General features: G+C 61.4%; 1 protein-coding gene and 1 long non-coding RNA gene across 4 annotated transcripts; one reads left to right on the forward strand and one right to left on the reverse strand.

Annotated features, from left to right (window-relative positions):
* The first annotated feature begins 663 nt into the window (after positions 1–663).
* ZMYM3 (zinc finger MYM-type containing 3) lies at positions 664–23,776 on the forward strand. Of its 3 annotated transcripts, none has more exons than XM_019536350.1 (24): positions 665–2,413; positions 3,185–3,228; positions 3,601–3,673; positions 4,280–4,571; positions 5,003–5,180; positions 5,677–5,889; positions 6,629–6,779; positions 7,345–7,460; positions 9,511–9,597; positions 9,894–10,044; positions 10,623–10,795; positions 11,145–11,310; positions 15,356–15,414; positions 16,059–16,221; positions 16,996–17,111; positions 17,250–17,424; positions 18,008–18,154; positions 18,980–19,083; positions 19,566–19,734; positions 19,904–20,055; positions 20,206–20,320; positions 21,292–21,546; positions 21,628–21,760; positions 22,245–23,776. In XM_019536350.1, the coding sequence occupies exons 1-24, from the start codon at positions 1,516–1,518 to the stop codon at positions 22,441–22,443; spliced, it is 4,329 nt and encodes a 1,442-aa protein (XP_019391895.1). In that variant the 5' UTR covers positions 665–1,515; the 3' UTR covers positions 22,444–23,776. The 3 variants fall into 3 exon arrangements, with proteins under 3 accessions (XP_019391897.1, XP_019391895.1, XP_019391896.1); XM_019536351.1 differs by having other exon boundaries at positions 21,643–21,760; positions 22,245–22,443; XM_019536352.1 differs by lacking the exons at positions 10,623–10,795; positions 11,145–11,310 and having other exon boundaries at positions 664–2,413.
* LOC109310968 lies at positions 22,510–23,982 on the reverse strand. Its single transcript, XR_002101355.1, has 2 exons — positions 23,773–23,982; positions 22,510–23,084 (listed from the first exon to the last, which is right to left on the reverse strand). It is a non-coding gene; the product is annotated as an uncharacterized LOC109310968 (long non-coding RNA).
* Between the last annotated feature and the right edge of the window lie 3,359 nt (positions 23,983–27,341).

The following is a 27,341-nucleotide window of genomic DNA, read 5'->3' on the forward strand; positions in this document are numbered from 1 at the left end:
TCCAGGTCGAACATGACCCGTCCACCACCGCTCTCTGGGTGCGGCCCTCCCGCCAGTTGGTGACACATCTGACTGTGTGGGTGTTGACACCGCAGTCCCTGCATCTAAGGATTTGGTGACCTGGTCGTAGAGGCCACCAGGTTGGTCTGACAGGACCTGCCACTAACGAACCCATGTTGGTTGCCCCTAAGCATCATCTCCCCCCGGCCCCTCATGGACATGGGCCAGGATTACTCTCTCAAAAAGCTTGCCCAGGACTGAGGTAAGACTGACTGGCCTATAGTTCCCCGGGTCCTCCTCCCTCCCTTTTTGAAGATGGGAACCACATTGACCCTCTTCCAGCCCTCTGGCCCCACACCAGAGCACCACGAGTGCTCGTACAGCCGTGCCAGGGGTCCCGCAATGATCTCAGCCAATTCCCTCAGCACTCGGTGGTGGAGATCATCCAGACCAGCCAATTTGAACATGTCCAGTCCCTCCAGACGTTCCCTGACGCAATCCTCCCTGACCCTTGGCCTGGGTGCGCCTCCCCTGGGGCCTGAGGGGGGCTGGTGGGGGGGCTGATGCAGTCCCTGCTCAGGAAAATGGAGGCAAAGTTGTTAGATAAGTTAGCTTTGTCATCTGGTGTGAGGACCAACTTTCCCAGTTTAAACTAGGGGTGTTCAGCCCCTCGTCTGCAGGGCAGATTCAGCCCACGCAGCTGTCATCCAGCCTGCGGGGCTCCCCACGGGCCTGAAAACTTACCAGTGGAAAGCAGTGACCGTTCTCCTGCCACCATGGTTTCAGAGCTGTGAGGAGCCCTGTGGGTCTGATAGCATAGCCCTGTGCACTACATCGGGGACCCCGGGTGGTACAGGCCTGATCCAGGGGTGATGCAGGGCACCAGGGCTTGATCCTGGCGTGCAAGGACTAATCCCAGCCCACAGGGCTGGTGCAGGGCCTGGTCTGGGTGTATAGGGGGCAGCCAAAGCTATACCAGGCCCAATCCAGGCCGCAGACCGACTCTGTGCCACTCACCTGGCCTGCAGGGCCAAATGGTTGAGCACCGCTGGATTAAATGGTAACGTGGGTAGGTTGGTGAGAGCCCTCCAGAGGGACAAGGTAGGCCAGGCTCCTGAAACAGGAGCAGCATTCAGGGGAGCAATCCTGCTGCTAGCTCAGCAACTGCCTGAGCCCTCTGAGGAGCCATGCGAGTGACTTGTGCTAGCCTGCTGCCTTGCTCTGCTGTGAGTGCAATTACTCAGCCTGAGGGGGCTTCCAGCCACAGCGGGGCATGGATGCACGCTGGGAAGTTCCCAAGGGCTTACTGACTAGGCAGGGACTGAGGCAGCTCTCCTGCTCGGAAGCCTGTGGCCCCCTGTCCTGCAAATGCAGGGGTCTGGTTGCTTACAGCCTGGTCAGTGCTGGGTGTCTGGGGCCTCACCTTACTGCTGGGGTAGAAGAGAGGTGTGTGATGCTGCATTTCTCACTCACTGACAAATCTTTCTTGTTCCCAGTTGTCACCTGTTGTTCTCAATGGATTCCAGTGAGTTTCCTGGCTCTTTGGACCCCCTTTCTCTGCCAGATAAGCCACTTATTGGCGATCTCCCTGCTGACATGGAGTTTGGGGAGGATCTCCTGGCCTCCCAGACTGCTGCTGCTACCCAGCCAGTCTCAGCCCTGCAGCCCCCTGAGATGGAGTGGGAGCAGTCCAAGCCAGTGACTTCAGAGAGGGACTTGGATCTTCTGGTGAAATCAGACAGTCTGGCCGACCTAAGCAAACCAAACAGCCTTGATCTAGATCAGCCCAGTGTCCTGGATGTGCTGGAGAAACCCGGGGTTTTGGATGACCTGGACAAAGCTGCTGACTTGATGGGTTTAAACAAGTCTGAGGACCTGGAGGGGCTGTACAAGGCCCATTCATCCCAGGACATGGCCAGCGAGCCTGGGGGCTCCTCTGCATTGGCTCAAGCAGACCTGGCTGCAGAGACATGGAAGGAAGAGGATGGGGAGCCCAAAACCGATCCTGGGGACTTAGAGGAGGATAGTGCCACACCTGCTCCTGTGCTGAGCGATGGTGGTGCCCCAGAGTCGCCCCAGGCACCTGCTCCTGACCCCGGGGAACAGAGCAGCACTCCTGCAGAGGAAAGCACCACCCAACCCTCGGCTGTGCCAGCAACTCCACTGCAGCCAGGACTGAAGCAGGTAAAGAAGACCAGATTGAAGGCCCCAAAGAAAAGCTCCACCACACAGAAGGAAGGGCCAGCATCAGAAGAGGGAACGGAGCAGAGCCCAGATAGCAACGTGCCAGCCCTGCCCCCGGACCATGTTGGCGATGGCCAGGGGGAAGAAGGCAGCGAGGGTGGCAAACCCTCGCTGCAGCAGGAGAGTGGCACACCAACAACCCAGGATGCCACACAGCAGCCAGCAGCAGGTGGGTGGATGCTTGCACGCAGGGCTTGGGCTTTTGTGAGATCCCTGGCAGGCAGCTGCTGCCACCGCCTCAGGCCATGGGGCTGTGCCTAGCTCCATCTTGCCCAGTGGCAGTTGGTGTTGTTTGCTGACACACTTTCTGAAGCAGCCCCTAAAAGGTGGGCCTGGAAGCTGTGGCAGTCAGGGCCCTGCATGTAGGTGAGTGTGCTCCCTGCCTGTGGGACCTTCTCTGTTTGTCTGTGCTCCTGGTGGCTCTGAGGCCCCTGGGATGGGTCAGTGGTGGGTCACCAATGGCTTATGGGCCACTTCCCTTGCACGAACACTGAAGTGCTGGGGCTGTGCAGTGTTGGGAGGGACGTTTCCAATAGGTGGGGCCTACCATCCCTGCCCCCCTCTGCAGGGAGCAAGGCACGTGTCCCTGATGCAGCTGAATCTGCCTGGTGCTTTCAAAGAGAAGATTTGGCTTCAGGGCTGTGAGCTCAACCCTAGAAATATAGAAGCTCTGGCCATGGCTGCCCAGTATCCCTTGTTCCCCTCTCCCAAAAGCTGCCTTCCCCCAGCAGCGTACTGGCTCATGCTGGGTCTAGGGATCTTCCCAAAGCGTGGTGCCATGTCCAGGCCTTCCTGTGCAAAGCCGCCTCATCTGTGGGACTTGTGGTCTCTCCAGGGTGTGCAGAGAGGCCAGGAGGGCAGCTCCTCTGTACTGGGTGCTTCCCCTTTGCTGGAAAGAATCAAAGAAAGGGTTCAGGTCTCTTCTGTGTTTCCATTGCAGGAGATGGCCTGACCGGGAAGGGGAACGAGCAGCCAACTGAGAAGGTGAGCAGCGTAGCTTGGTGCCTGTGTCTGTGAGCTCCCAGAGCACCCTCTCCATGACCAAGCCCCAGTGAGGGACACTGACTGGCTGTCTGTGCCATGTCCAGTTCCGGTAGGAAGGAGCTTGCCCGCTTCCTGTTGCAGAGCATGGCCCAGAGGCCCCCTCTGTGCTGTGCATGTGGCCTCAGTCTGTTACTTCCATGCTGTTGCCAGGGCACCGTCCCTAGCGGTCCCATCAGCATCCCCACATGGCTAACCCTGGCTAGGACCTTGGCCTGGCCTCAGCACAGTTTCAGGGGAATGCAGCCAGGACCCTGGAGATCCCTGGGCGCTGTCCTCGGTGGCTAATCTGCGTGTTCTCTGGGTGTCTTCTAGGAGCAGAAGAGAAGCGAACGAGCCAGGAGGTCGGAGGCAGCGAGGCCTGAAACTGTGAACTCCTCTGAAAGCAGTAAGTGGCTCGGCCTGGGCCAGGGCCTGGGCTTAGCTTGGGAGCAGAAGGCTAATGAGTGGGGCAGAGGTGCTGTGAGCAGACCTAGGGGAAAGTCCCAAGAGCTTGGGCACTGACTGCCCTGTCACCCCAAGGCAAATCTCTGCCACGCAGTTTTCCATCTGCGCACAGGGATGTTGGTCCTGACCTTCCCCTGGGATTGTGCACGGTCTGTCGGTGTAATCTCAGTTCCATTTGCCTATCCAGGGCCTCCCCATGCAAAGCACCAATGAAGCATCCTCTGGGGATACATCCCTGGAAACAACTCCTCCCTAGTGCCCCCTGCCCAGCTGGGGCAGCCTGTCCTGTCGGGGCTGTCTGTCTTTGCCGCCATGCCAGCAGGGGTCCGGAGACTCTTCATTGCAGGGCCTTTCTGAGGAGATGTGTCTGGCCCTAGTGTCCAAGAGGCAGGGCCTGCAGCCCTGTGATTCTGTGCTCATCTGCACAGAGAGGAGATGTGTTATTAGAGGCTGCCTGTTATTAGAGGCCAGCCCCAGGACCTGCCCAGTTGTCTGTGGGCACCATGCGTCTCCAGGCTCCTCACAGCTTCCCCATTTCCCCGTTCAGTTCCAGTGTCTGACGAGGACTCGGACGCGATGGTAGATGATCCCAATGACGAGGACTTTGTTCCATTCCGCACGCGGCGCTCGACCCGCATGTCCCTGCGCACGCAGATGGCCCAGCGCGCCGCCCGCTCCACCGTCACTAAGATGACCTGTGCCCACTGCCGCACCCCACTGCAGAAGGGGCAGACGGCATACCAGCGCAAGGGGCTCCCTCAGCTCTTCTGCTCCAGCTCCTGCCTCACCACTTTCTCCAAGAAACCTCCTGGCAAGAAAATCTGCACCTTCTGCAAAAAGTATGTGATTGCTTCCCCGCACTGTGCCTTCGGCCCCATCTCCACAGCCACATTGGCCATCTAGCCTACCCCTGCCCCGGCTCTTGTGGTCCCTGCTTACTTGCCTTTATGCCCCTCTCACCCCTGCCCCGTCTGTCTGCATGGTCTCATTCCATCTGCACATCCAGGTGCTTCCCAGGCCCTGTCCTACCCCCCTTATGCATAGCAGGCTCCGCTCCCCTCCATGCCCTTTCCTGTTCTCAATCCCCTGCCCTCTCTCCCTTTAGTAGCCCTGTCCTGCTCCACTTGGCTTCCGCCCACTCTGTGTCCTTGCCCACTGTTTCTCCCTGCTGTCCTGGCGGGAAGGACAGCTCTTCTTGCACTGCAGCTGTCTCTCCCATGTGCTGGAGCAGACATGTGCCTGCACTGACAGCTTCTGCCCTCTCCGCCAGGGAGATCTGGAACACCAAGGACTCCGTTGTGGCCCAGATCGGCTCAGGTGGCTCTTTCCATGAGTTCTGCACCTCGGCTTGCCTCTCTCTGTACGAGGCCCAGCAGCAGAGGCCGGCACCTCAGCCTGCAGAAGCCTCCGACACCAGCCGCTGCAGCGTGTGTCACAAGCCTGGTGAGGTAAAGGAACTCCAGGACTGCTAGTGCTTGGCTCAGCGGGCTCCAAAGCTGCCTGCTCTCTCTGCGGCTGGAGCTGGAATTTGTGCCACTGCCTGAGTTGGCCAGATCCCTGTGAGCCTCCCATTCCGGTTACGGGACCTTGGTCCTTCTCTCGGAGCCATATGCTGGGACCTGCCAGCACCTGCCTCACTTGGCGCTGCTTCAGGGTGTCAGCCTGGGATTCAGGCTCCTGCCTACGAGCAGATATGGGCTCCTCTTCAGATGGCTGGAACCTGGGGTTGAGGAAGACTCGCCCAAAGATGCAGCTTCTGCGCTGCTCCCCTCCAGCTGCCCCCATGCTTCCCCCTGGCATTCGGCTTCCCCACCTGGAGCAGTAGCCTGCCTTTCTGGAGGGACAGGCAGGCTTGGGGGCTAGGCCTTGCAGGGTGCCTCGCATGTGTGGAGGGAGGCTCTGCCAGCCCAGCCTGAGGGGTGACTGGTGCCAGTGTCTGTGCAGATCCAGCACGAGGTCAGCAACGGGAACGTGATTCACCGCATCTGCAGCGACGCCTGCTTCACCAAGTTCCGAGCCACCAAGGGGCTGAAGACCAATTGCTGTGACAACTGCGGGCTCTACATCTACAACAAGGGGCTGCCACTTGAGTACCTCTTCCACGAAGGCCAGCAGAAGCGCTTCTGCAACTCGGCTTGTCTCAACAGCTACAAGAAGGTGAGTGCGTTGGGTGGGGTAGGGGGAATGTGTCTGTGAATGCATCCCCTTCTCAGGCCTTCTGCCAACCTCCCTCGCTCAGCACCAGAGCTCCCTCTGACAGCAGGCAGCACTGAATAGCCCCGGCTACTGCACCTGAACCTGCCAAAGCTTCACGGCAGATCTGCAGTCCCTCCAGAGCAAACAGTGTTGATGCACCGAGACTTTGCTCTGCTAGAACTGCAGACTTCAGGCCTGTCTCCGAGCTCCAGCAGGCCTCAGTGTTGGATGGGATGAGCTGGCATGGAAAGCAGGTTCGGTCGTGTAATGTGAGCTGGGCACCTCCAGCCCAGTCATTTAGCCACCGGCGACTCCCGAGGTCTCCAGGGTCCAGAGCTGGTTCAGTCCTGCACTCCTCATGTAGTGTAGAGTTCATGTAACTAGCCCAGGTCCTCTTTGACCCCCAGTTCCTTCCTGCTGGCTCTGGTGTCCGCCCAGAGCACCTGCATGCCTGTGCTAGTCTGGACTCCAGGTGGACTTCCAGAGTCTGGAGGCAAGCACAGGCTGCCCAGTAGTACGAGCTGCTGCTCCATCCCTATCTGTGGGGACCTGCAAGCTGTGGGTGTATGGAGCAACCCAGGCTTTCACCTCGGGTGTCCTGGGTTGGGTACTGGAGAAAAGCTGCCCTGAGGGTAGAAGGAATGGAAGGGGACAAGCACGCTGGGGCCTCTGTAGCAGCAGCTCTTCTCTGTGCTTGCAGAAGAACACCCGCGTGTACCCTTGCATGTGGTGCAAGACGCTGTGCAAGAACTTTGACATGCTGCCCAATGTGGACCGGTCGGGGCGCACGGGCCTCTTCTGCTCCATCTGCTGTACCACCTCCCACAAAGTGAAGCAGTCGGGCCTTGTTGGTAAGAACTCCCCCAGCTCCACAGCCCCAGGTCACGAGGAGTGGAGGGGGCAGTGTCACGCACTATGGGGTAGAAGGAGCCTAGATCTGAGGAGGCCATCCCTATCCCCCCACTCCCAAACTGGAGTGCAGGGAAAGCCGGTGTCGCAGCTGCTCTGGCCACCCAGGCTCTTTGCAGAAGCTTGGGGCCTGTCCTCTGGTACACTCCCTGCTCAGATATACCAGGGAGCCCTGGCACAGTCCTGTCCACTGGAGAAGACAACAGTGGCCCTGGCAAGACTGGTGCATGCATGAGGCTCCTGTTGCCACTGAGCTGGCATGGGAACTGCAGGCTGCTTTCCCAGGCGAGCCAGAGCTGCACCACTCCCTCACAGGGGTCAGCTCTTGTCCCCTGGGACAGTGCATCTAGCCTTGGAGAGCTTTCCTGGAGTTCAGCTGTCACTGCAGTGTATGAGCATTGTACCCACAGACAGACCTGGGGGTGAGAGCACATGGGCTTGGGAACAAGCAGCCTAGCACTGGCCTCTCAGGCTGCTGCACTCACCATCTCCTCTCTGACTCGCCAGGTCCCCCTAGACCCTGCAGCTTCTGCAGAAAGAGCCTGTCCGAGCCCTGCTATTACAACAAGACAGACCAGGTCGTGTACCAGTTCTGCAGCCCCAGCTGCTGGACCAAATTTCAGGTACTGAGATACTCCAGAGCTCCCTTCCTCCACCTGTCCCAGCAGAGGCTGAAGCTTCCTCAGTTTCCCACAGGGAGAGCATACAGGAAAGACATGCTAGGGCACTGGATCGTGGTCAGAGCTTCATCTGGTTGGAGTGTCCTGCTCTGCCCCAGGGCTGGGTGTGAGTGGAAGTCGGTTGTAATGTGCCCGTGTGGCTGCAGCCTGTGGCAGCTTGAGGCTCGGGTGGTAACTTGCATGGTGTGTTTCTGTGGAGGTGTAGCAGGGGCTCCCCAGTCAGCAAGCATATGCTGTGGGGTCAGGAGCTTCCCAGTCAGCAAGCACATACCGTGGGGTCAGGACTGAGTGTGAAGGACAGGGTAGAAATGAAATGCTTTCTCATTTCTTTAGCAGCTGTGGAAGGTGTTCATCTGAGCACACTGGAAGGTGTTTTCTGATCATTTAAAGGCACCAGATAACTTGTACCTGATGGCCCTGAAAGATGGGGCTGGGATCTTTGACCTGTTGATATTCATTTTCCAAACATCTAGAATTTCCTTCACCTTCAAAGGAAACTGGAGGAACGGCCTTGTTGTGCTATTGTTCCAAAAGGGCGCAAAGGGGTCCAAGTCATGGTAGGCCATTATGTAAGGTCAGTCCTGAGCAACAGAATGAAAAGTCTGAGTAGAAATTCAGTCAATAAAGAATTAAAGGAGAAAGATTAATTGAATGCCAGCCAATGTGGTGTTTTGGGAAATAGACTGTGGTGTCCTCTCCTCTGAAATCAAAAATGTGCTTGGTAACAGCAACAGCACAGATTTAATATCTGTAGATACTGTCTCTTAGTGCTCCGTGTTCTGATCAAGACGAACACACGTGTGCCATTGAAGCACCTGTGTGTGTGTGTGTGTGTGTGGACTGGCTGATGAGTTTCAGAAGAGAGATGTTAAGGAGGAATCGTAAAGTGGTTCCACAGCAATCCACCTTAGGCCATTCAACATCTTTGCAGTGGTGTAGGAACAAATATCAAATCATGACTGATCAACATCTGCAGGTGACTCGGAGATGGGGGGAGAAGTGAGTGATGATCAGGGACGGCAGCAGTATGGAGCAGTCTGGATTGTTTGGTCATCTGGACTCACTCGTACTCAATGTTTTTAAGTCTTGTCAAAGGCCAAGTCCCACCAGCACCTGACCTGATGCTGCCCAGGAGCAAAACAGGCAGAGACACTTGCAGAAAGAAACTGGAAAGCAGGGTTCTGAAAAGGCTGTGGGGAGGAGAGCCTTTTCAACCAGCTGCACCCCAGCCCCATGCACCATTATACCTAAAAGGGCAAATGCAGACCTCAGACGTATGAATAAGAGGGCAGTGAGCAGGAGCAGGGGGGACGTGCCAGTGCTGTGCAGCACTGGTGAGACCAGTTTTCAAATGCTGTGTGCCCATCGGCATCCAAGGCCGTTTGGAAGATGGTGAAAACGTGGAGCAGGCGCAGGGAAGAGCCACGGCAACAGCCCGTGGGGTGGAAGAATCCTGAATGACTTCAAGAGCACAATTTGTTCTGGTGTGTCAAGGAAGAGGTGGCTTGATTACCAGGTATAAGCACTGTCCCAAGAAGGAAATACCAGGTATCAGAAGGCTCTTGAACTTGGCAAGATGGACAGAACAAGAACCAGTGGCTGGAAGCTAAAACAACAGCAATTCAACTTAAACATCACACTCAAGTAATCACGAAGGCAATTGAACCCTGGGCCACAAGGGTGGATTCTCCCCCTCTCGTGCCTTTAGCTCCAGCCCAGATGCCTGCATGGAGGTCATGCTTTAGCCAAGCACAAGTGGCTGAGCTTCGTGCAGAGGAGACGGCATGAATTCTCAAGCCTGTGATGTACGGGAGCTCTGGGTATATGAACACATGGGCCGTTCTGACAATAAGAGCTTTGTGTGGCCAGGCTTGAGGCTGGGTAGTGGATGCCGTAGGTCTGGACAAGCGGGCACCAGCTGGTGGGTAGAGGGGGCATGCTCTGTTCTCCACGTGCTCTGTACTCTGGAGCTCTCTGCCTTTGTTCCCTACAGCACACCAGCCCGGAAGGGGGCATTCACCTGAGTTGTCATTACTGCCACAACCTCTTCAGTGGGAAGCCAGAAATCCTTGACTGGCAGGTGAGGAGGGACAGCAGAGCCTTGGTTAGATTCCTTGCTCTGATCAGAAGAGGAGGTGGAAGGGGTAGTGCCGTGTTGGGCAGTGGCAGCATGCTGCTCTGAATTAACTGGCCCAGCTATGGGTGGGAGGCACCACCCTGAGCTGTACTGTTCGGGTGTTCAGGACATGCAGGGCTGGCATCTGCCCTGCAGCCCAAGGAGGATGCCTTGCTGCTTGGGCTCTGTGCCGGGAGCCCACGGTTCCCCTTGGCACCCTGGGCTGGCACAGCTGACCTGGGCTGCACTCTGTTTGGCAGGATAAGGTGTATCAGTTCTGCTGCAGGGACTGCTGTGAGGACTTCAAGAGGCTGCGGGGCGTGGTGTCCCAGTGTGAGCACTGCAAGCAGGAGAAGCTGCTGCATGAGAAGATCCGTTTCTCTGGCGTGGAGAAGAACTTCTGCAGCGAAGGTACCCAGGGAAGACGCGCACGAAGCGGGCTCCTTCTGCCAGCCCTGCGGCTGGGGAGGGTGGGGGCCTGGCTGCAGACCTTGGGGAGACTGTGCAGCTGCCACCTGGGGCAGGGCCTTGCTGCGCGCTGAAGGGAAGATGCATCGGAGATGGGTCACTGTCCGGCCAGGACCTGGGGCCGAGGCCTTGCCATACGTCCTGTCCGTGGGGAGGGGTTTCTCATTGCTTTTCTCTCTCTGGGGCTGGGGGAGACAGCAGGTGGCAGCTCCGCTCCTCCTGTCAGCACACACATCTACACTGCGCCTGGGCTGGCCCGGCCCGGCCTTGCTCTGCCTGCCAGGTTCCTGCACACAGGAGGTTGGAGGCGTCTGTGTGGAGTCAGACTCTTCCTAGAACCATAGAGGTGAGAGATGGCAAGTCCCCATGAGGTCTCATCTTGTCCCAGCCCCAGGGGCCAGTGCAGGATTGTTACTACAGTGCGTTCTGTTGTGTCTCGCAGACCTGGCTGCCAGTCTTGTTTGGGTCAGGGAGCCCCCAGTACATCCTGGGAAGGTTTCACTCCTATTGTTTCTCCGCAGGGTGTGTGCTTCTTTACAAACAGGATTTCACCAAGAACCTGGGCCTGTGTTGCATCACCTGCACCTACTGTTCCCAGACCTGCCAGCGGGCAGTCACCGAGCAGCTGGAAGGCAGCACGTGGGACTTCTGCAGTGAAGACTGCAAAAGCAAATACTTACTGTGGTACTTCAAGGTCAGTATTGGCACTGGCAGCTGCCTGCCAGAGCTGTTGTAGGTGCCTCATCCAGAGCAGTGGGTGTTGCTGTGGGGAGCTTGCACTGACGGGACACTGCTGTGAGGGAGCTCACATGGTTGAAGTCCCCAGCTGATGCTGCCAGAGCACCACACTGCAGACCTGACAGGGCTGGATCCGTGGCCAGTGCCGTCGTGGAGAATGCCAGCATGCTGTAGCCCTGGGCATGGCTGGGGGGAAGCTCGCAGCACTCTGCCGTGCACTCCCATCCCGCTGGAGCACGTCTGCGTTGCGCCCGGAGTGAGGGCGGCTAGTGACCTGATTTTCTCTCCTGCGATCCGGGCTTTAGGCAGCTCGGTGCCACGCCTGCAAGCGTCAGGGGAAGCTACTGGAAACCATCCACTGGCGGGGGCAAATCAAACACTTCTGCAACCAGCAGTGTCTGCTGCGGTTTTACAATCAACAGAACCAGCCTAACCTGGACACGCAGAAGGGGCCCGAGAGCCTGCTGAACAGTGAGTAGGAGGGAGGGGGGGTCCTGCAGGGCTCCACCCCAGACACAGCAGGGTGGAGGCTCCCATGGCTGGGACTGGACAGGACGCTAGGGAACAATCCTGCACTGGCCCCCAGGGGGAAGGACTGAGTGGGACCTCTCGGGGCATCTCCATCTCTAACGTCTATGGTTCTATGACACACAGGGCCCAGACGGGAGGAGCCGGTGCCAGCGTGCTACCTGTAGTTCTCGCTCTTAGCGAGGATACTCAGGGATTTAATGGATGACTCCATCCTCTTACCGCCTGTTGCCAGCCGAGAGCTCCATTTACAGGGTTAGGGGACAGCATGGTTGGACTTGCCAATCCACCTGCAGCCCTGCACCACCTCTGAGCTGTGACCTTCTCTGAGCTCATAAGCTAAGCAGGATTGGGCCAGGTCAGTGCTTGGATGGGAGACCTCAAAGCAAAGCCGAGGTGCTGCAGGAGGTGGTGCTGGTGATGCTATAGGTGGGGCTCTTCAGGTGGTCCCCTAGGGCAGACGGGCATGTTGAGCTGCAGCAGGTGCTTTTCTTCCCTCCAAACAAAATTGGAGCATTGAGGAAGGCAGGAGCTGCTTTCCCTGTGGCTGGGGCATGCCCTCCCTGCCATCCTGCTAGCAAAGGGGCTCTCTTGCCTGTTCATTCCTTGCTGGCAGTGCTGGTCGTGGGCAATCGCAGTGCTTTGGGATCCCACGGCTGGAAGATGCTGGCAGCATAGCCCATCTGTGGGATGCTAGACTTGGCCTTGCTTTACTGGGCCCTCTGGGCCCAGCCACCTCCCCTAGCTTTAGTGCAGGTTCGGAAGTTGTCCAGGCCTCCTGCCAGACATGCACCAGATATGGACTCAGCATCAGCCATGTGGGCTGCCCCACACCCAGTGACCTTGGGGAAGCCACTGCTTGGGACCCAGGAGGCATTAAGCCCAGCTCAGCTGGACCAGGGACAGCCTGCTGTGGCAGAAAGAGAACCTGTTGCCTGGAGGCAGGAATGTGAATGGGCTGAACCCAGCATCACCCATGGCCCCAGGAACCAGCAGGACAGCTGGGCAGCTTGCTCAGCAAGCGGCTGTGGCAAGAATTACACTCCTGGCAACTAGCAAGGTGCCTGCGCATGGCCTCGGCCACCTGTCTGTCCTGTGCTGGAGCAGCAAGGGGGTGTGGGTGCAGCCTGCCCTGTCAGGGGTGAAGATAGGAAGGCCTCAGAGGCTCTGTACTGGGGCCCCAGGAGAAGGGCAAGGACCCAGCAGCTCTGGGAACCTGGATAAAGCACGTGGCACTGCCAGTCCTGAGGCGTCCGGAGGCCAAGGATCCATCCAGGCAAAACCACCCAGTTCTCCCACCAATGGAATAGCACAGCATTCGCTGCTTCCCAGCACCTGCGCTGCCTCTGCTGGGTCCTGGGCCGGCTGAGCCAGAGGGGCACGCGGCTGCTCTACACAGTCTGGTGGAATGGCCTGGTGTGCTGAAGCCCCTGCAGCCCCCTGTACTGAACTTGCCCAGGAGGCCTCCAATGCTCAGGAATGCCTGCACCAGTGCCACTGCCAGGCAGCCATTGCCCGTGCCCCTTGGCCCCAGGCAAGGCTCCTGTTGCGCCTCAGACAAGCCTGGAGGCCCCGGGCTCTGTCAGGTTGTTCACCCAGGGCTGTCCATCCATCCTCAGGGTGGCTGGCTGCTTTTCCTCCTTCAGGTGGCTAGTATGCAGCTTGCCTGGACTCAGCAGCAGTCTGGGGCTGTGCAGGCGAGGAGCATGCGGGCCTCCTGAGAAGGGCTGGATGTTGCAAGGCTGCTTCCTCAGTATAGGGTGCATGTTTACCCTGAAGACGTGACAGCGCTGAAGGACCTTCCTTGCCTGCCGGCCCCGTCACCAGGATGCAAGGACTCGGGAGGTCTCTGAGCGCTCACCCTGGGCTGCTTGCTCATCTTCCCTGCACTGGAGTTGCAGGAGAAGCGCTTGTGAGCGAGCTGCACTGCCTGGGGGATTTCTTGGAGGGTGGCTCATCTCCTGCTCTGGATGCAAGCCCTCTACAGCGTCTTGCAGGATAGCTGTCACGCCATCTGCCCAGCAAGCCCTGCTCTGTGCCAGGAACAGGCAGAGTCCAGCTGCAAGAGGCTCTGCCCTGATCAAGTCCTTCCACGTGACTTCAGTGGGAGTTTGGAGCTGCCCAGGCCTCCTGGCAGATGACCATGAGGGAGGTGAAAATACCAGGGACTGGATTTCAAATGGACCTGGCCTCCATCGCATGTGCTGCTGCTTGCCCAGAGTCTTGAAGCTAATACTGCTTCCGTGGGATCCAGAGGCATTAGGCCAGACTCGGCCATAAAGGAGGGCCTGCTGTGGCACTAAGGGCCCCACCTAACAGCCCTGTTTCTGGGCATGCCTGCAGGTGAGGCCATGAACAGGCAAACCCCAGCATTGCCTGTGGCCCTGGAAACCAGAAGGCACTTACCCAGCAAGCTCAATTCACTTTGGCATAGGCTCCCACTGGTTACTGGTCTCTAGCCCCTTGGCACCCCAGCGTACTTCATTTCTTTGGCCCTGCAGCTTCTGGCTGCAGAGCAGCTCGGGAACTGATCCACTGTGGTTAGTGAGAGGCCTGGGGCTCTGGCCACCAGTCTGCTGTGACTGGTGTCCGGTGGGAGCCGCCTGCGTCAGCTCTGTACAAAGCCTCCCAAGGAGTTCTGGCTCTGGTGGGTCCTGCTCCCCGCTGCCGGCCCCGCCAACCAGGTTCATGGCATGTGAGCTGCCTAAATGAATTCTCTGGCCATGGCTGTCCACTGGCAGCTGAAACGTGGTGTGGGAGCTAGGACCCCAAGATCCTTGTAACCCAGGAGCCAGTCCCATCGCAGCTGACGGAGCAGCACTTGGTTTGGCCCTTTAGCACGTGGGCCGGGGGAACGGCTTTCCGGGGCCAGTAGTCTTCCTGCCGCAGAGATGACCGTTGCTGCTGGTATGCCCCATAGCCCTGGCATCGCCCACTCGGGCGCAGCTCTGAGAGGCAGGCGGGTTCTTGTCTGCAGAGGATGGACATGAGTGCTGGGTCGCTGGAGGCTGGCAGCTTCTGCTGCTGGGGTGGCTGCAGCCTACGCTGGACCCAGCCAGGACTTGCTCCCTTGCCCTCATTGGGGTTGATCCAGGGGCTCTGAGCTTGTCTCCCTTGCATGTACCTGTGGCTTTCCTGCATTTCCTCTGTGGGGTCCAGGCTCCCAAGAAAGCTGCTCCTGGAGCCCAGCCTAGGGGGAGAGGAGACGGGTGTCGTGGTGACCCTTGTTGCTGCAGTCCGATGACACAGGCTCTCTGCAGTGCTTGTCCCTGTGCCAGCAGGGTGGAGGCACTCCCCAGGGGCCTGCTGTCCGACCTGCGTGGGGTGAAGGCACGGTGTTTGCAGTTCAGCTCTGTCCTGGGCGGTCCCGTGGACCAGTCCTCCATGCCGAACACAAGGTTGGAGCAGATGGTCGAGGCCAGGAGAAGCTCAGTGCTGTCTCTGCCTGATGCACTTGTGTTTGTGGGAGTGGACCCTCAGCTGGGCTGTCTGCAGCCCAGAGCCAGCCTCGCTCTTGGTGCAGAGGGGGCTGCAAGGTCCCCTCCAGCACCTTTCTGCTCCAGGTTTCAAAGCACTCTGCAGAGGTGTTCCCTGGCCAGCAGCAGGGAGAAGGGATACGGCTCTAGTCAGGCCCCTGGCCTCCACTGGAGGAGCTGGGGTGAAGCCTGGGCCCCTGTGAGCAGGGCTGCACTGCAGCAGGCTGGGGAGATGGTAGGCCAGGCACGTGGGGTGGGGTGCAGGGGAGAGCAGAGACAGCGGGAGTGACAGGACAGCCAAGGCCCAGGGCCCTCTGAGCTGCTCAGGTGAGGGACGTTCTGGCAACTAGTCGCCTCTCCTGGGACTGGCCTGGGCTCTGATCAGAGACCCTGCCTTGCTGGCCCAGGTCTGCAGCCACGTCCAGGCCCAGCCGTGGCCCTGCCAGCCTGCAGGGACCCACACAGGAGTGGAGCACGCAGCTGGGGCTGATGACTCTCTCTTTGCCTTCCAGGTCAGACCCCAGAGCCAAAGCCACCTGCCTCTTCGCAGCAGAAAGCAGAGACAAACACGGTGAGTCTTGAATAGGGGGCGGATGTCCTGAGGGTGCGTGCACGGGGGTGCCCAGGGAGGGCCATGGCTGCCCCCAGCCTGGGATTCTGTCAAGTGAGAGCAGGGCCCAGGGGTTGCGGGGTGGGGACAGTGCACCTTACCCCAGGAGCGAGACCTAGGTTGGGCTGGGGGCAGCACGGCGGTCTTGGTGCTGGTGGTGGGGAGTGGCCAAGCCCCGTGCGCAGACATGGGTTGACAACCAGGCCTGGGCTGTGGACTTGCTTATAGATCCTTGATGTTTGCGCAGGTGCCATCTTTCCCTGCTCTGGCCTGACAGCTCAGTCCTGGTGGCTGTGGGCCAGAGCTCCTTCTTGCCTGACAAGGTGGGCTTGCCACTCGGGTGTCACCAGCCCCTGGGCTTGGCACTCCCTTGGCCAGGTCTAGCCATGACCTGCAGCAGGTGCCTGCCCCAGCATCAGGGAGAGCAGCAAGGGGTCTGGGCCTGGCGTTGTGCTGCACTGGTGCACCAGGCAGCACCGCAAAGGTGGGCACCGGCTGCCACAGCTTCCAGGAATCACCCGGCCCCGGGGGCTGGGAGCGTCCACTGGCTAGAGGCGGTCTTGATTGGAGCCAGACACCAGCAGCCCCTTTCTGGGTTATTTCAGGTGTCTGCAAAAGCCTTGTCCGCCCAGGTGTCTGCTCCCCCACCACCCCCGCCACCAGTTCCGGCCACGCCTCGGAAAAACAAAGCTGCCATGTGCAAGCCCCTGATGCAGAACCGTGGTGTGTCCTGCAAGATCGAAATGAAATCCAAGGGGTGTCAGACGGGTGAGTGTGGTGGTGCCGTTGGGGCTGTGCTGGGTGCTGGAGCCTGGCTTCTGGGACTGGCACGGTGTGGGTTTGGGGGGTGTCGGGCACTATGGGTTGCTGGGAGTGGACTCGCGGGGCATAGTGGGGCCAGCACAAGGCTGGCAGCTGCCCAGGGAGAGGCCTGCACCTTTCTCAGAGAGCATGGAGAGGTGGCCCAGTCTCCACACCACTTGCTTCTCTTGCCGCACATCTGCTGCTCATCTCTACAACTCCCAGCCCCCTGCCAGCCCTGCCACACCCCAGCTAATGCCCCGGGGGAGACCAAGCTGGGCCTTCCCAGCTCCGATCAGTTCTCACCCTACATCTGGGGGGCCAGCCTTCCCTGTCGTGCGTACAGCTGGCTGCCAGGGCCCTGGGTGCGTGGGAACTATGTGAGCTGGCAAAGGGCTCTGCCAGACCAGGGAGCCTTCAGGGCTCTTGTGATTGTACCAGAGTCCAGATCCTGCAGCTCTCCGGCGGTCTCAGGGCTGCAGGGCGGTCAGTCCCAACCCAGTGGGGAGCTCTGTGGGGAGGGCTTGGCGGCCGCAGCAGCAGCCCACAGCCTGGCTCTCCGCTGCTCCACCTGGGCTGAGCTAGGGGAGCGGGTGCCAGCAGTGTGGGCCGGCCCCCTGTGCCACCAGGGAGGATGGTGTGTGGAGGACCCTGCCAGCCACGCCTGCGGGGCTGAGCATGACTGACAGCCCCTGTGCCCGCCCTGCTGCCAGGATACTGATTGCGGTCTACCCCCAACAGAGGCAGATTGGAAGCCCCAGGTGATTGTGCTGCCGGTCCCAGTCCCGATCTTTGTGCCTGTGCCTATGCATATGTACTGCCAGAAAGTACCCGTGCCTTTCTCCATGCCTGTCCCGGTAAGTGATGCTCCTTCTCCCAGTCCACTCTGTAAGCACCTGCTCTCTCCGCCCTGTTGCCAGCAGCAGGGAGTAGGGCCAGGGTTTTCCACTTGTCAAAAGCCCCTCTGACCCTGCCTGACATCGCACTGGTCCCAGGTGCCTGTGCCAATGTTCCTGCCCACCACGCTGGAGAGCACGGATAAGATCGTGGAGACCATTGAGGAGCTGAAGGTGAAGATCCCATCCAACCCCCTGGAGGCTGACATCCTGGCCATGGCAGAGATGATCGCAGAGGCAGAGGAGCTGGATAAGGCCTCCTCGGACCTGTGTGGTATGTTCCACCCTGCCTCGGGCTTGGGAGTCCCTCCCCAGAGCTGGCCAGGGGGCCCCGCTGCTCCTGAAGCCAAGCCCGCTTCCCAGGTTTGGCTCTGCAGAGTCTGGCGTGGGCCAAGCTGTTGTTAGCCGTAGCTGAGCAACCATGCTCTGTGACCAGCATGTGCTTGGAGAGCCATGCTCTAGCAGGATAGTGACCTCCAGCTCTGTCTGATAGAGCCTGTAGTGCAGGCCATGACTGCCAAGGCTCTGGCTGGCTGCCCCAAGGTCCTGTCCTGCAGTGGCGCTCTCCTGGGCAGACACCAGCCCAGGAGTGTGCACGTGGACTTCGGGGTCCACCTGCCCCAGCACCTACTGTGAATAAGTCTTCCTGGCTCAGGCTGTGCCTGAGAGGCTCAGGGAAGCAGCCCCAGTGCCATCCCAGGGAAGCCTGGCTGTGACTAGCGCTGCCACCTGGAGCCAGCACGTGGCACAGGGCTGTGGCTGGCCAGAGCCTGATGATCCCACCTGCAGCACGGCATTTGTGGGGCGGGGGGGAGGTACGTCTCATGCGGGCTTTTGAATGGCTTCCTTGTTTGCAGACCTGGTAAGTAACCAGAGTGCCGAGGGCCTGCTGGAAGACTGCGACCTCTTTGGGCCAGCTAGGGATGACGTGCTGGCCATGGCTGTTAAGATGGCAAACGTGCTGGATGAGCCTGGCCAGGATCTGGAGGCCGACTTCCCAAAGAGTAAGTGCTGGGCAGGGGTGGTTCAGGTCCATTGTGGGAGAGGCTGGGCTCACAGGAGAGACCTGGCTATAGGCATTCCCCCTTCAAAGGGGATGCGTGGGCCGTTGGGTACAGGGAAGGCACGGGGCTGCAGGCAAGAAGAGCTGGAGAGTGGAGAGGGATGTGGAGTTGGCATGTCGGGAGCCAGAGACCCAGGAGGAAGTGGGTGTGGAGCATCTGCTCCAGTGTCGGGGAGTCGCCAGGGCCTGGGCAGAACCTGGAGCAGCCCCCGAGGGGCACAGAGTGGGAAGAGACACCACTTAGCAGGAACTGTGACCAGGATGCAGGGGAGGCTGACAACCCAGTCTGGAGGAAGGAGACCAGCAGGGAAGAGGGTGAAGGCAGCTGTGCCCGTTGCCTAAGTGCAGAGCTCCCCCAGCATGGGGTCTGGTCAGGAGAGACTAGCTGCTAAAAGGCACGGGCAGGAGTGTGGCTGCAAGGAGCAGTAGCATCCCTCAGAGTCAGCATGACCACTCAGCTGGGGCACCAAGCTATGCTGGGTGCCAGTGCAACCAGTGACCGGCTGCACCAGAGCCAGCGGGCGCTGGACTGTGCCATTCTTGCTGGCATCAGAGCAAGGAGCAGACCAAGCCCAGGGCAGATGTTGGAAGCAAGCAGGGGCAGGAGGCCTGGATGGGCAGTGTCCATGTGCCCAGGGCTCCATGGGCAGGGAGCTGGGGAGGTAGTACTGGGTGGCAGAGGGTGCTCCAAACCTGCCCCTGGGGCACCCCAGTGATGATGCCACCTCTTGACCCTAAATCCTGCTGTGCTCTTTGTTCCCCCCAGACCCCCTGGACATCAACCCCAGCGTGGACTTCCTCTTTGACTGCGGCCTGGTGGGACCAGATGACGTGTCCACGGACCAGGACCTGCCGCGCGCTGTCCGGAAGGTGAGTGACTGTCCAGGATGGAGCTGCCAGCAGCTCAGTGGGTGCTGCCTGCTTGGGACCCAGCCTGCAACTTCTTTTGGGGACTGGAGCCATGCCACAGAGGGAGCAGGACCACGCATGGAACTTCCTCCTCAGCCCCCTGCTGCACCCACGTGCACTGGAGCCAGCTTCCTTCACAGGGGCACTGCTTGTCTGCAGTAGTGGAACCCAACACCAGCCTGTGGGGCACCCGTACTTGCACCTTATGGTGCCAGCACAGCCCTGGCACTGGACTGGCCCTGCAGGCCTCGGGGGAAGCCTCTGTTCCCAGCTGGAAGCATAGTTGTGCCCTAAGCCAGGGCCCAGTGCCTTGGAGCAGTCCCCTGAGCGTGGGCATGGGCTGCAGCTGCGATAAGCAGGAAGGCGCAATGCCTGGGGTGCTGGGAAGGGCAGTGTCTGCCACAGTGGCAGCATGCTCAGCCCTCCTATGTGCTGCTCTGTAGGGTCAGAAGCGGCTGGTGCTGTCCGAAAGTTGCTCCCGGGATTCCATGAGCAGCCAGCCCGGCTGCACGGCACTGAACTACTCATATGGCGTCAACGCCTGGAAGTACTGGGTGCAGGCCAAGTATGCGGGTGGCGAGACCAGCAAGGCGGAGGAGCTGCGCTTTGGGCGTAAGTGTCCTGCTCAGGGCAGGCAGGGGCTGTGGCACTGCTGGGCCTCAGGACGCTGTTGCAGGAGCTGCGGAAACCAGCCTGTGCCAGGCCCGTTCCAGCACCAGCACCAGGGCCTGGGGCAGTTCTGTGCTCCCTGTGGCTGAGACCAGTGCTGCTTTCCCCACAGCCAAGCCCATGCGCATCAAGGAGGACATCCTGGCCTGCACAGCAGCTGAGCTCAACTACGGCCTCGCTCAGTTTGTCAAGGAGATAACGCGGCCCAACGGTGAGCGCTACGAGCCGGACAGCATCTACTACCTCTGCCTGGGCATCCAGCAGGTGAGGTGGCCTCCCAGCCTGTAGCCCCTCCAACCCCATCAGAGGGACCTTCAGGCCAGACCCTTTCCTGAGGCTGGGAGCCCTGCAGCCTCAGGAGGGTGGCTGTTCAGGTCCCTCTGCATGGCCTGACCTGTGCTCCCTTCCCTCTAGTACCTGCTGGAGAACAACCGCATGGTGAACATCTTTACGGACCTCTACTACCTGACTTTTGTGCAGGAGCTGAACAAGTCCCTGAGCGGCTGGCAGCCCACAATCCTGCCCAACAGTACGTGTTGCAGGGCTGCGCATGGGCCGGGCTGGACCTGGCCCTAGGTGGGCAGCACCCTTAGGACAGGCCTGTGCCTTGGCCATGGGCCCCTGGACCACCAGCCTGGCTGAGAAGCAAGACTGGTGGTCCAGGGGCCTACAGCCAAGGCACAAGCCTGCCCTGACCCTCTGCCAAGGGTTAGCCTGCCCTGACCCTCTGCCTTCCTGCTGTGGGGAGGCAGCTGCCATGCTGCTGGGGTCTGGCACCAGAGCCAGCCCATAGGTCCTCAGTGCCTTGTGCTTGCAGTGCGCAGGGGGCTGGTGATGGAGTTCTGGCTGCGTGTACGACCTGGCTGGAAACCACCCAGCGGAGCAGTGCCCCGGCACGCAGCTGCCATGCTTTGGCCTCTGCAGTTCCCAGCCCAGAGCACTGTGGCCTCACTGGCTGGCTCCGCTGTGCTAGTTCCCAGAGTTATGCGGGAGTTAAACTTGCCCAGGTGCCCAGCTCCTGTCCAGGCACCTCTGTCCATCCTGGCCAGTGGCCATCCCATCCCTCATGGTCTGGGCCCTTTCCACGTGTGCCAAGCCAGTGGTTGTGCCACCTGGCCCAGACTTGCAGTGCTGGCAGTCCACTCACCTGCCATGTGGTGGCAAGAATGGGTGTGTGTATCCATCCTGCCCATGGCTTCATCCCTCTCTCTACCTCTGCCCTCTCTGCCCCATGTGCGGTCACCTCCCAGCTGTCTTCGTGGTTGGCTGTAGGATTAGTGTCACATGCTGTGGCTTGCGGCAGGGCTGTGGGGCTGGTGTCAGTCAGCCAGGATGAGAATGACAGCGGCAGAACTCCCCACATCTGCCCATGCCTACACTTCCCTGTCCTCCCTGCCCCGCAGCGAGGGACTGAGTACTTCCAGCCTTGTGCTGCTGCACTGGGCTGGGCCATTTCAAGCCCTACTGTGGGACAGCGAGTGACTGGTTCTCTGTCCACAGACACGGTGTTCTCACGTGTGGAGGAGGAGCACCTGTGGGAGTGCAAGCAGCTGGGTGTGTACTCGCCCTTCGTGCTGCTCAACACCCTCATGTTCTTCAACACCAAGTTCTTTGGGCTGCAGACAGCAGACGAGCACATGCAGCTCTCCTTCACCAATGTGGTGCGCCAGGCCCGTAAGTGCACCACGCCGCGAGGCACCACCAAGGTCATCAGCATCCGCTACTTCGCCCCTGCCAAGCAGAAGAAAGGCCGAGGTAGGCGCTGGACCATGGCCCCGGCCCCCACCCCAGCCCCCTTGCCCATCCTGGCCCAACCCAGCCCAGCCCTGACTCCAGCCTCTCCCCCCGCAGGTGGAGGCCTGGGGAAGCGAAAGCGAGAGGAGGAGATGCCCATCCTGGAGCAGCGCGAGAACCGGATGAACCCACTCCGCTGTCCCGTCAAGTTCTACGAATTCTATCTCTCCAAATGGTGAGGCCCTGCTGCCCTGCCCCTCGCTGTCCCCCACACCCCGGCCTGCCCTGCAGCACACAGCCTGCTTGCCCCAGCCCTGACCTTCCTGCCAGGGCCTGTGCAATGCTGCCCATGGGGGCAGAGAGCTCATCTCCTCCCCTCCTGCTGGGGTGGTGGGGGTGACCCGTGCCCTCCTGCTGTCCCCGCACCACGGAGCCTGTCCAGGGCCCCAGAAGAGAAGCCCACACCCAGCTGCTGGGTCCTTGCTCTGCAGGAGGCAGAGGGTGCCCTGAACGCTCATCCATGCCTCTGCCACCTCCTTTGCTCCTGACAATGGATAGGGAGCAGCTGGGGAAGCCAGGGCTCAGCATGCCCTGAGTGGGGTGGGGTGGGGGCAGGTTCTGGTCAGCCAGGTCTTGGGCCCTGGGGCAAGTAGGGAGAGGCAGGGCCTGTACAGGGGGCCAGAGCCAGGCCTCACCCTGCCACTCCCCTCTTGCTGCAGTCCCGAGAGCCTGCGGAACCGGAGCGACGTGTTCTACCTGCAGCCGGAGCGGTCGTGCATTGCGGAGTCGCCGCTCTGGTACTCTGTCATCCCCATGGACCGGAGCATGCTGGAGAGCATGCTGAACCGCCTCCTGGCTGTGCGCGAGATCTACGAGGAGCACAGCCGGGCCGGCGGCCTGGATGACGACATGGACTGAGCCCGGCCCACGGTGCTCTGTCCGCTCTGTGCGGGGAAGCCACGTCCCCCTGGCTCTTGCCGCCCACCCCCCCGTGGGGATGTGAGTGGGGTGGCCTGGCATGGGGCTGGTGCTGCTCCCTGCCCCAGAGACCAGGGCACTGTCCTGCTTATCTGTATCAGACTGAGACATCCCTGCCTCGTGCTAGGGCCGAGGCCCCAGTGGGCCCTAGCATCCAAGCCCTACCTGCACGCTGCCTCGCAGCCTGGGCCTGGCTGCAGCAGCGTCCTGCCCTGCCCCTTCCTGTCTTCCCAGTGGCTGCGGGCCCAGGGGAGCCGAGAGCCCAAGGACATGCTGCTGACAACCCTGCCTTGGCACCACCCCCATTGACTGTGCCAGGGCTGCAGCAGGCAGCTCCACGCGGCTGTTCCCAACCTGGCTCCTTTCCTCCGTACCCCCCAATGTGTCATGTGGCTGCCACGGTGGAGAGGCCAAGGCCAGCCGAGGGGTGGGAGGCTGGGCTGGGCCCAGCAGCCTCTGCTGGAGGCTCTCGGCCCCTGGGTTGCTCGCTGCCAGAGTGCCAAGCTCCCAGCTGGGGACAAGAGCCCTGCCCCAAATGTGGGGCCCAGAGATGGGCTCTGCAAGGTGAGGCTGGCCTGGTTCTGCTGGACAGGAGAGGGGTTTGACCCAGAGCCTGGGGCAGCCCAGCTGGGGTGAAGGAAGCAGGGGCCTCTCTGGGGCTGGGGGCTGTGGGCATGGAGCCTTACCGGCCAGGGCAGCGGGTGCTGGCAGGGCATGCCTTGGCCAGAGCCTGGCTGTTTTCTCCAGCTTGTTGCCTCCTTCTGTGACACGGAGCCCCCTCCTCTGCGTGCAGCCTGGGGGCACAGGTGGGCATTCTGCAGGCCAGCTGGGGGCTGATGGCACCCCCTTGCCCAGGGGGAGCAGGGATGCCCTGCACCTGCTGGATCAGGGGATCAGAACCCCTCGCATGCCCGGAGCTGGAGCAGCAGGCTCCAGCTGCCCACCTCTCCACCCCTCTCTCCCTGCTAGCCATGTTGGCCCAAGCCCCTGGCCTGCACTCTGCAAGCAGGTGGTGGCTCCTGGCTCCGCTTGCTCAGCCCCTGCTTTGCTGCCCCAGCTCCCACCCCTTTGTGGTGTTTGAAATCCTCTGAGCTGTCAGTGGGGCTCGGCACTGCCTGACGAGCCTGTACATATTGTCCTGGGCCTGGTGGGCCCTGTCCTCTGTGTCCATGTCAAGCGTAAGCACTCACCGGTCTTGTCGTAGTGATAACGGGGCGCTAGGACGAACCCTGTGTCTGGAACCATTCATTTCAATAAAGACGCAGAAACCTGGGTCTGCTGGGCTGGTTCTGCTGGGCCGGAGGGGACTGACTGGGTGCACGGCACAGCCCAGCTGAGCAGCAGCGAGACCGCTCCTGCCACCGCGCCCCGGAGCTTGCCTCCCACAACTGTGGCCCAAGCATGGCTGACACTGGCCTGCTCAAGCCAGGGGGTGACCCACCTACAGCCCCAGCTCCCCCCAGCATGGTGCCCTGGCCCCCTCCCTACAAACCGCCCGCTGCAGCCTGGGTCTGTAGCCGCCTGGTGTGGGGCGTGGGCTGCTGCTCCATCCCACGGGGCGTCACACCTACCCTCCGTCCGTGCTGAAGTGGGCCCCCGTGGCGGCCGGGTGAAGGCAGTGCCAGCGCCAGCCCTGGTCCCTGTGACTTGGGGCTCCCTGGGCCTAGAGGAGACCCAGCGCCTTGCTCCGCAGTGATGCCAGGGGTAGCTGAGCTCCCTGTGGGGTTGGCACAGCCAGCCTCGCACACCCCATGCGTGTGTTCACCACTTGCTAACTCTGCAGTGCAGGTGCCTCTGGCTGGGGGGCATAGGAGGGAGCTGTGGAGGACACCCCAGCACTGCTGGGGTCCCGCAGTGCCGGATCCCGGGTGGGAGCAAAGGGCCAGTCCTCGCTCACAGCCAGCCCTGCCTGGTGTCTCCCCAGTCCCTGCCCAGCTTGGGGGGCGTGCCAGGCACGGTGCATCCAGCAGCAGGGCAGGAGGGGCAGTGGAGATTGACCCCCGCACCTGGGACGCGCCCAGTGCAATGAGGCTCCCTCACTTGGCCTGGGCCCAGCGGCAGGGCTGCCAGGACCATGGTGCGGGGCTGGCCCTGGCTGCAGGGGGGCTCTTCGAGGGGATCGCCCTGCACTGCACTTGTGGCCTGCCTGGCTGCAGCAGGGCTGTGGGTGCTGCACAGCCTGGCCCTGGAGCTGCACAACGGGACCAGCATTTCCTGGCAAAGAAACCTGGAGACCAAAGGGTAACCATGGAAACGCAGCGGGCTGTGCACACGGCAAGGCCTGGGGCAGGTCTGCGGGGTGAAGCGCTGCACCCCGACACCCAGCCAGCCAGCGCAGCGCCAGCACAGGTGTTGAATGGGCCGGGTTGCAGGGGGTGCTGCCCAGCGCTGGGGCCACTTGCTCCCCTGGGACCGGGACCGGGCAGCTGTTCTTGCCACTGTGCCGCCTGGGTGCCCTAGCAGCCGCCGGGGCAGGCTGGCACCAGAGGGGCAGGGCCAGGGAAGCACAGCCGGGCCGGGGGGCTGTACCCATCTCGCTTATCAGGCAATGTGAAGCTGGGCCGGCAGAGCCCTGGGGCCTCGCAGCTGCCTGGGGGCTGCTGGCCGTGGGCCCCTGCGGGGCTCCAGTGAGGCCCAGGTGGCACAGGGTGACCAGAGTGAGCAGCAGGGACAGGCCAGCGCAAAGACAGGCTCTTGGTGGTCTGCAGCAGGTCGCGGTGGACAGTGCCGTGGCAGGGCCAGCGGCTGCAGCAGGAGAGGGGCCGCAGCCGGAAGCCATAGCGTGCGCGCTGCCCTGCCCTGAAGGCCGCCTCCAGCAGCGCCTTGCACACCACAGTGCCAGCCCAGGTGCGCAGTCGGGCCCTTGGCATGCCCCCGGTGCCCTGCCCCAGCCCCCAGCACTGCGGCCCCAGCCCCTTTGGCTCTGCCAGCTGCAGCCTGTGGCCCAGGTAGACGAGGCTGGGCGTGGAGACGAGGATGATCTGCGGTGCCCAGAAGCACAGCTGGGACAGAGGGAAGGTGGCACCGTAGCAGGTGCTCTGGAGCCCAGCTGCTGCGTGTTGCAGGCAAAGCTGGCCGCCTCGCCCACCCAGGCCCACTCAGCTGCTGCGCCCAGCGCCGGGATGCAGAACACAAAGCGCGCGGTGAGCCACACCTAGCCCGTGGCCGTGGAGAGCTCCTGTGTCCGCTCCAGTGGCCACCCCAGCAGGCTCCAGTTGCCCATTGCTGCACCCTGGCTGCTGGTGCCCGCCCCTGCAAGAGAAACCGGCTCCAGAGGTGCCACAGCCTCGCCACAGTGCAGCCACACTGTCCCTGTTACCCGCCCCAGACCCACCTGCCCCCAGAGCCGCTCCCCCAGCCCCGGCACCTGCCATCCTAGCGCAGGGGAGGCTGTGCCATAGCCATCGCTCCAGCACCCAGTGCAGCCTGTGCTCACGCACAGCAGCTTGGGCTGGGCTGGGGACTCTGGTCTGGACCAGGCTTGGCGGTGGGGCAGGGGGCACCACGCCTCCTGTGGGGCACCTCTGCAACAGCCAGCCCCATGCTGCTCCTGCTCAGGCTGGCGTGGGGGCAGGCAGGGGCCAGGGGGGAAGGTGCAAGGCCATCTGTGGGGCTGGGCGGGGGGGCTGCAGGGCTAGGGCACACTAGCACCAGCACTGATCCTGGGTGCACCTGGAATGTGTTGTGCCGCCCTCCAGCTGCCCCTTGGCCCACGAGCAGTTGTGCCCGGCCAGCCCAGTGTGTGGCTGGGCCCTGGGTGAGGGTGTTGGGGTGGATGGTGAGCAGGCACATGCATCCCACTGTCCACCCGTCTGGCTTGGCAGTGCAGGAGGCTGCGTGCGTGGGAGCCACACTGCTCTGGCCTCCCCACCGCCAACAGCAACGTGGGCACTTGGCCCCGCGCTAGTTCTGACCTGACCCTGCTCTAAAAAGCCTCCTGGCTACTGGGTCAGGCAGCACGTGGTGCCCTTGGCAGGCACTGGCTCCTGCTGCTGCGATGTGGGCACTGCCCAGGCTGCTGCCCAGCTGCACTGAGCAGGGCCATGGGGGCCTGGAGGCTGCCCTGCCTCGCTGGCCTGGGCTGAGGGCTCGTGTGGCCCTGGGCACCTGCTCATCCCAGGGCCATGCACCCAGCGCAGGAGATGGGGTGCCTGGCCTGTGCAAGGCCCCCGGCCCCAGGGGACAAGCGGGGGGGCAGCAGCAGGGCACAGGGCAGCGCCCATGCCCCACAGGTGGTCGCAGGGCTGTCACACCCATGACCGCGCTTCCTGCGGCTGTGAACAGGCTGCTCATGCCCACTGTCTCAGCCCCCAGAGCCTCAGCACTGCGGCCCCCGCGCCGCAGGGAGCAGCCTCCCCCTGCCGCCCCTCACTCCCCATTGTGGGCTCTGGTGCTGGGATGGAGCCTGCAGAGGAGAGGCAGCGCTGGGGGGGATGTGCATGTGCAGCCAGAGGTGACATGGTACGAGATGGGAGCCAACTTACAGAAGCAGCAGCCCTGCCCACCTGTCCTGTGCCCACTGAGCCAGCCATGGGCAATCCCCCTCACGGCCGCATGCTGGCCCAAGCACCCTGCAGCACTGGTGAGGTGCTGGGGGGCACACCAGGACTGGGCCCAGGGACCCTGCACACAGCTCCTGAGCTTTCCCAGACCCATGGAAGACAGGGCAAGGTAGTGCCTGAGAACGCAGCTTTAATGGGGACAGTGCAGATCTGTTCCTCTGTGCACCCAGACCTACCCCCATTCACATCGCCCCTCGCCCAAGTGCCCTCAAGGGCTGGGAGCTCCAGGCCTCAGGGTTGTCCTTCCCTAGTGGGTGCTGCTGGCAGGGTGGGGGG

This window comes from Crocodylus porosus, unplaced genomic scaffold, assembly GCF_001723895.1.
Source record: "Crocodylus porosus isolate Cpor-Errol unplaced genomic scaffold, CroPor_comp1, whole genome shotgun sequence".
Lineage (NCBI taxonomy): Eukaryota > Metazoa > Chordata > Crocodylia > Crocodylidae > Crocodylus > Crocodylus porosus.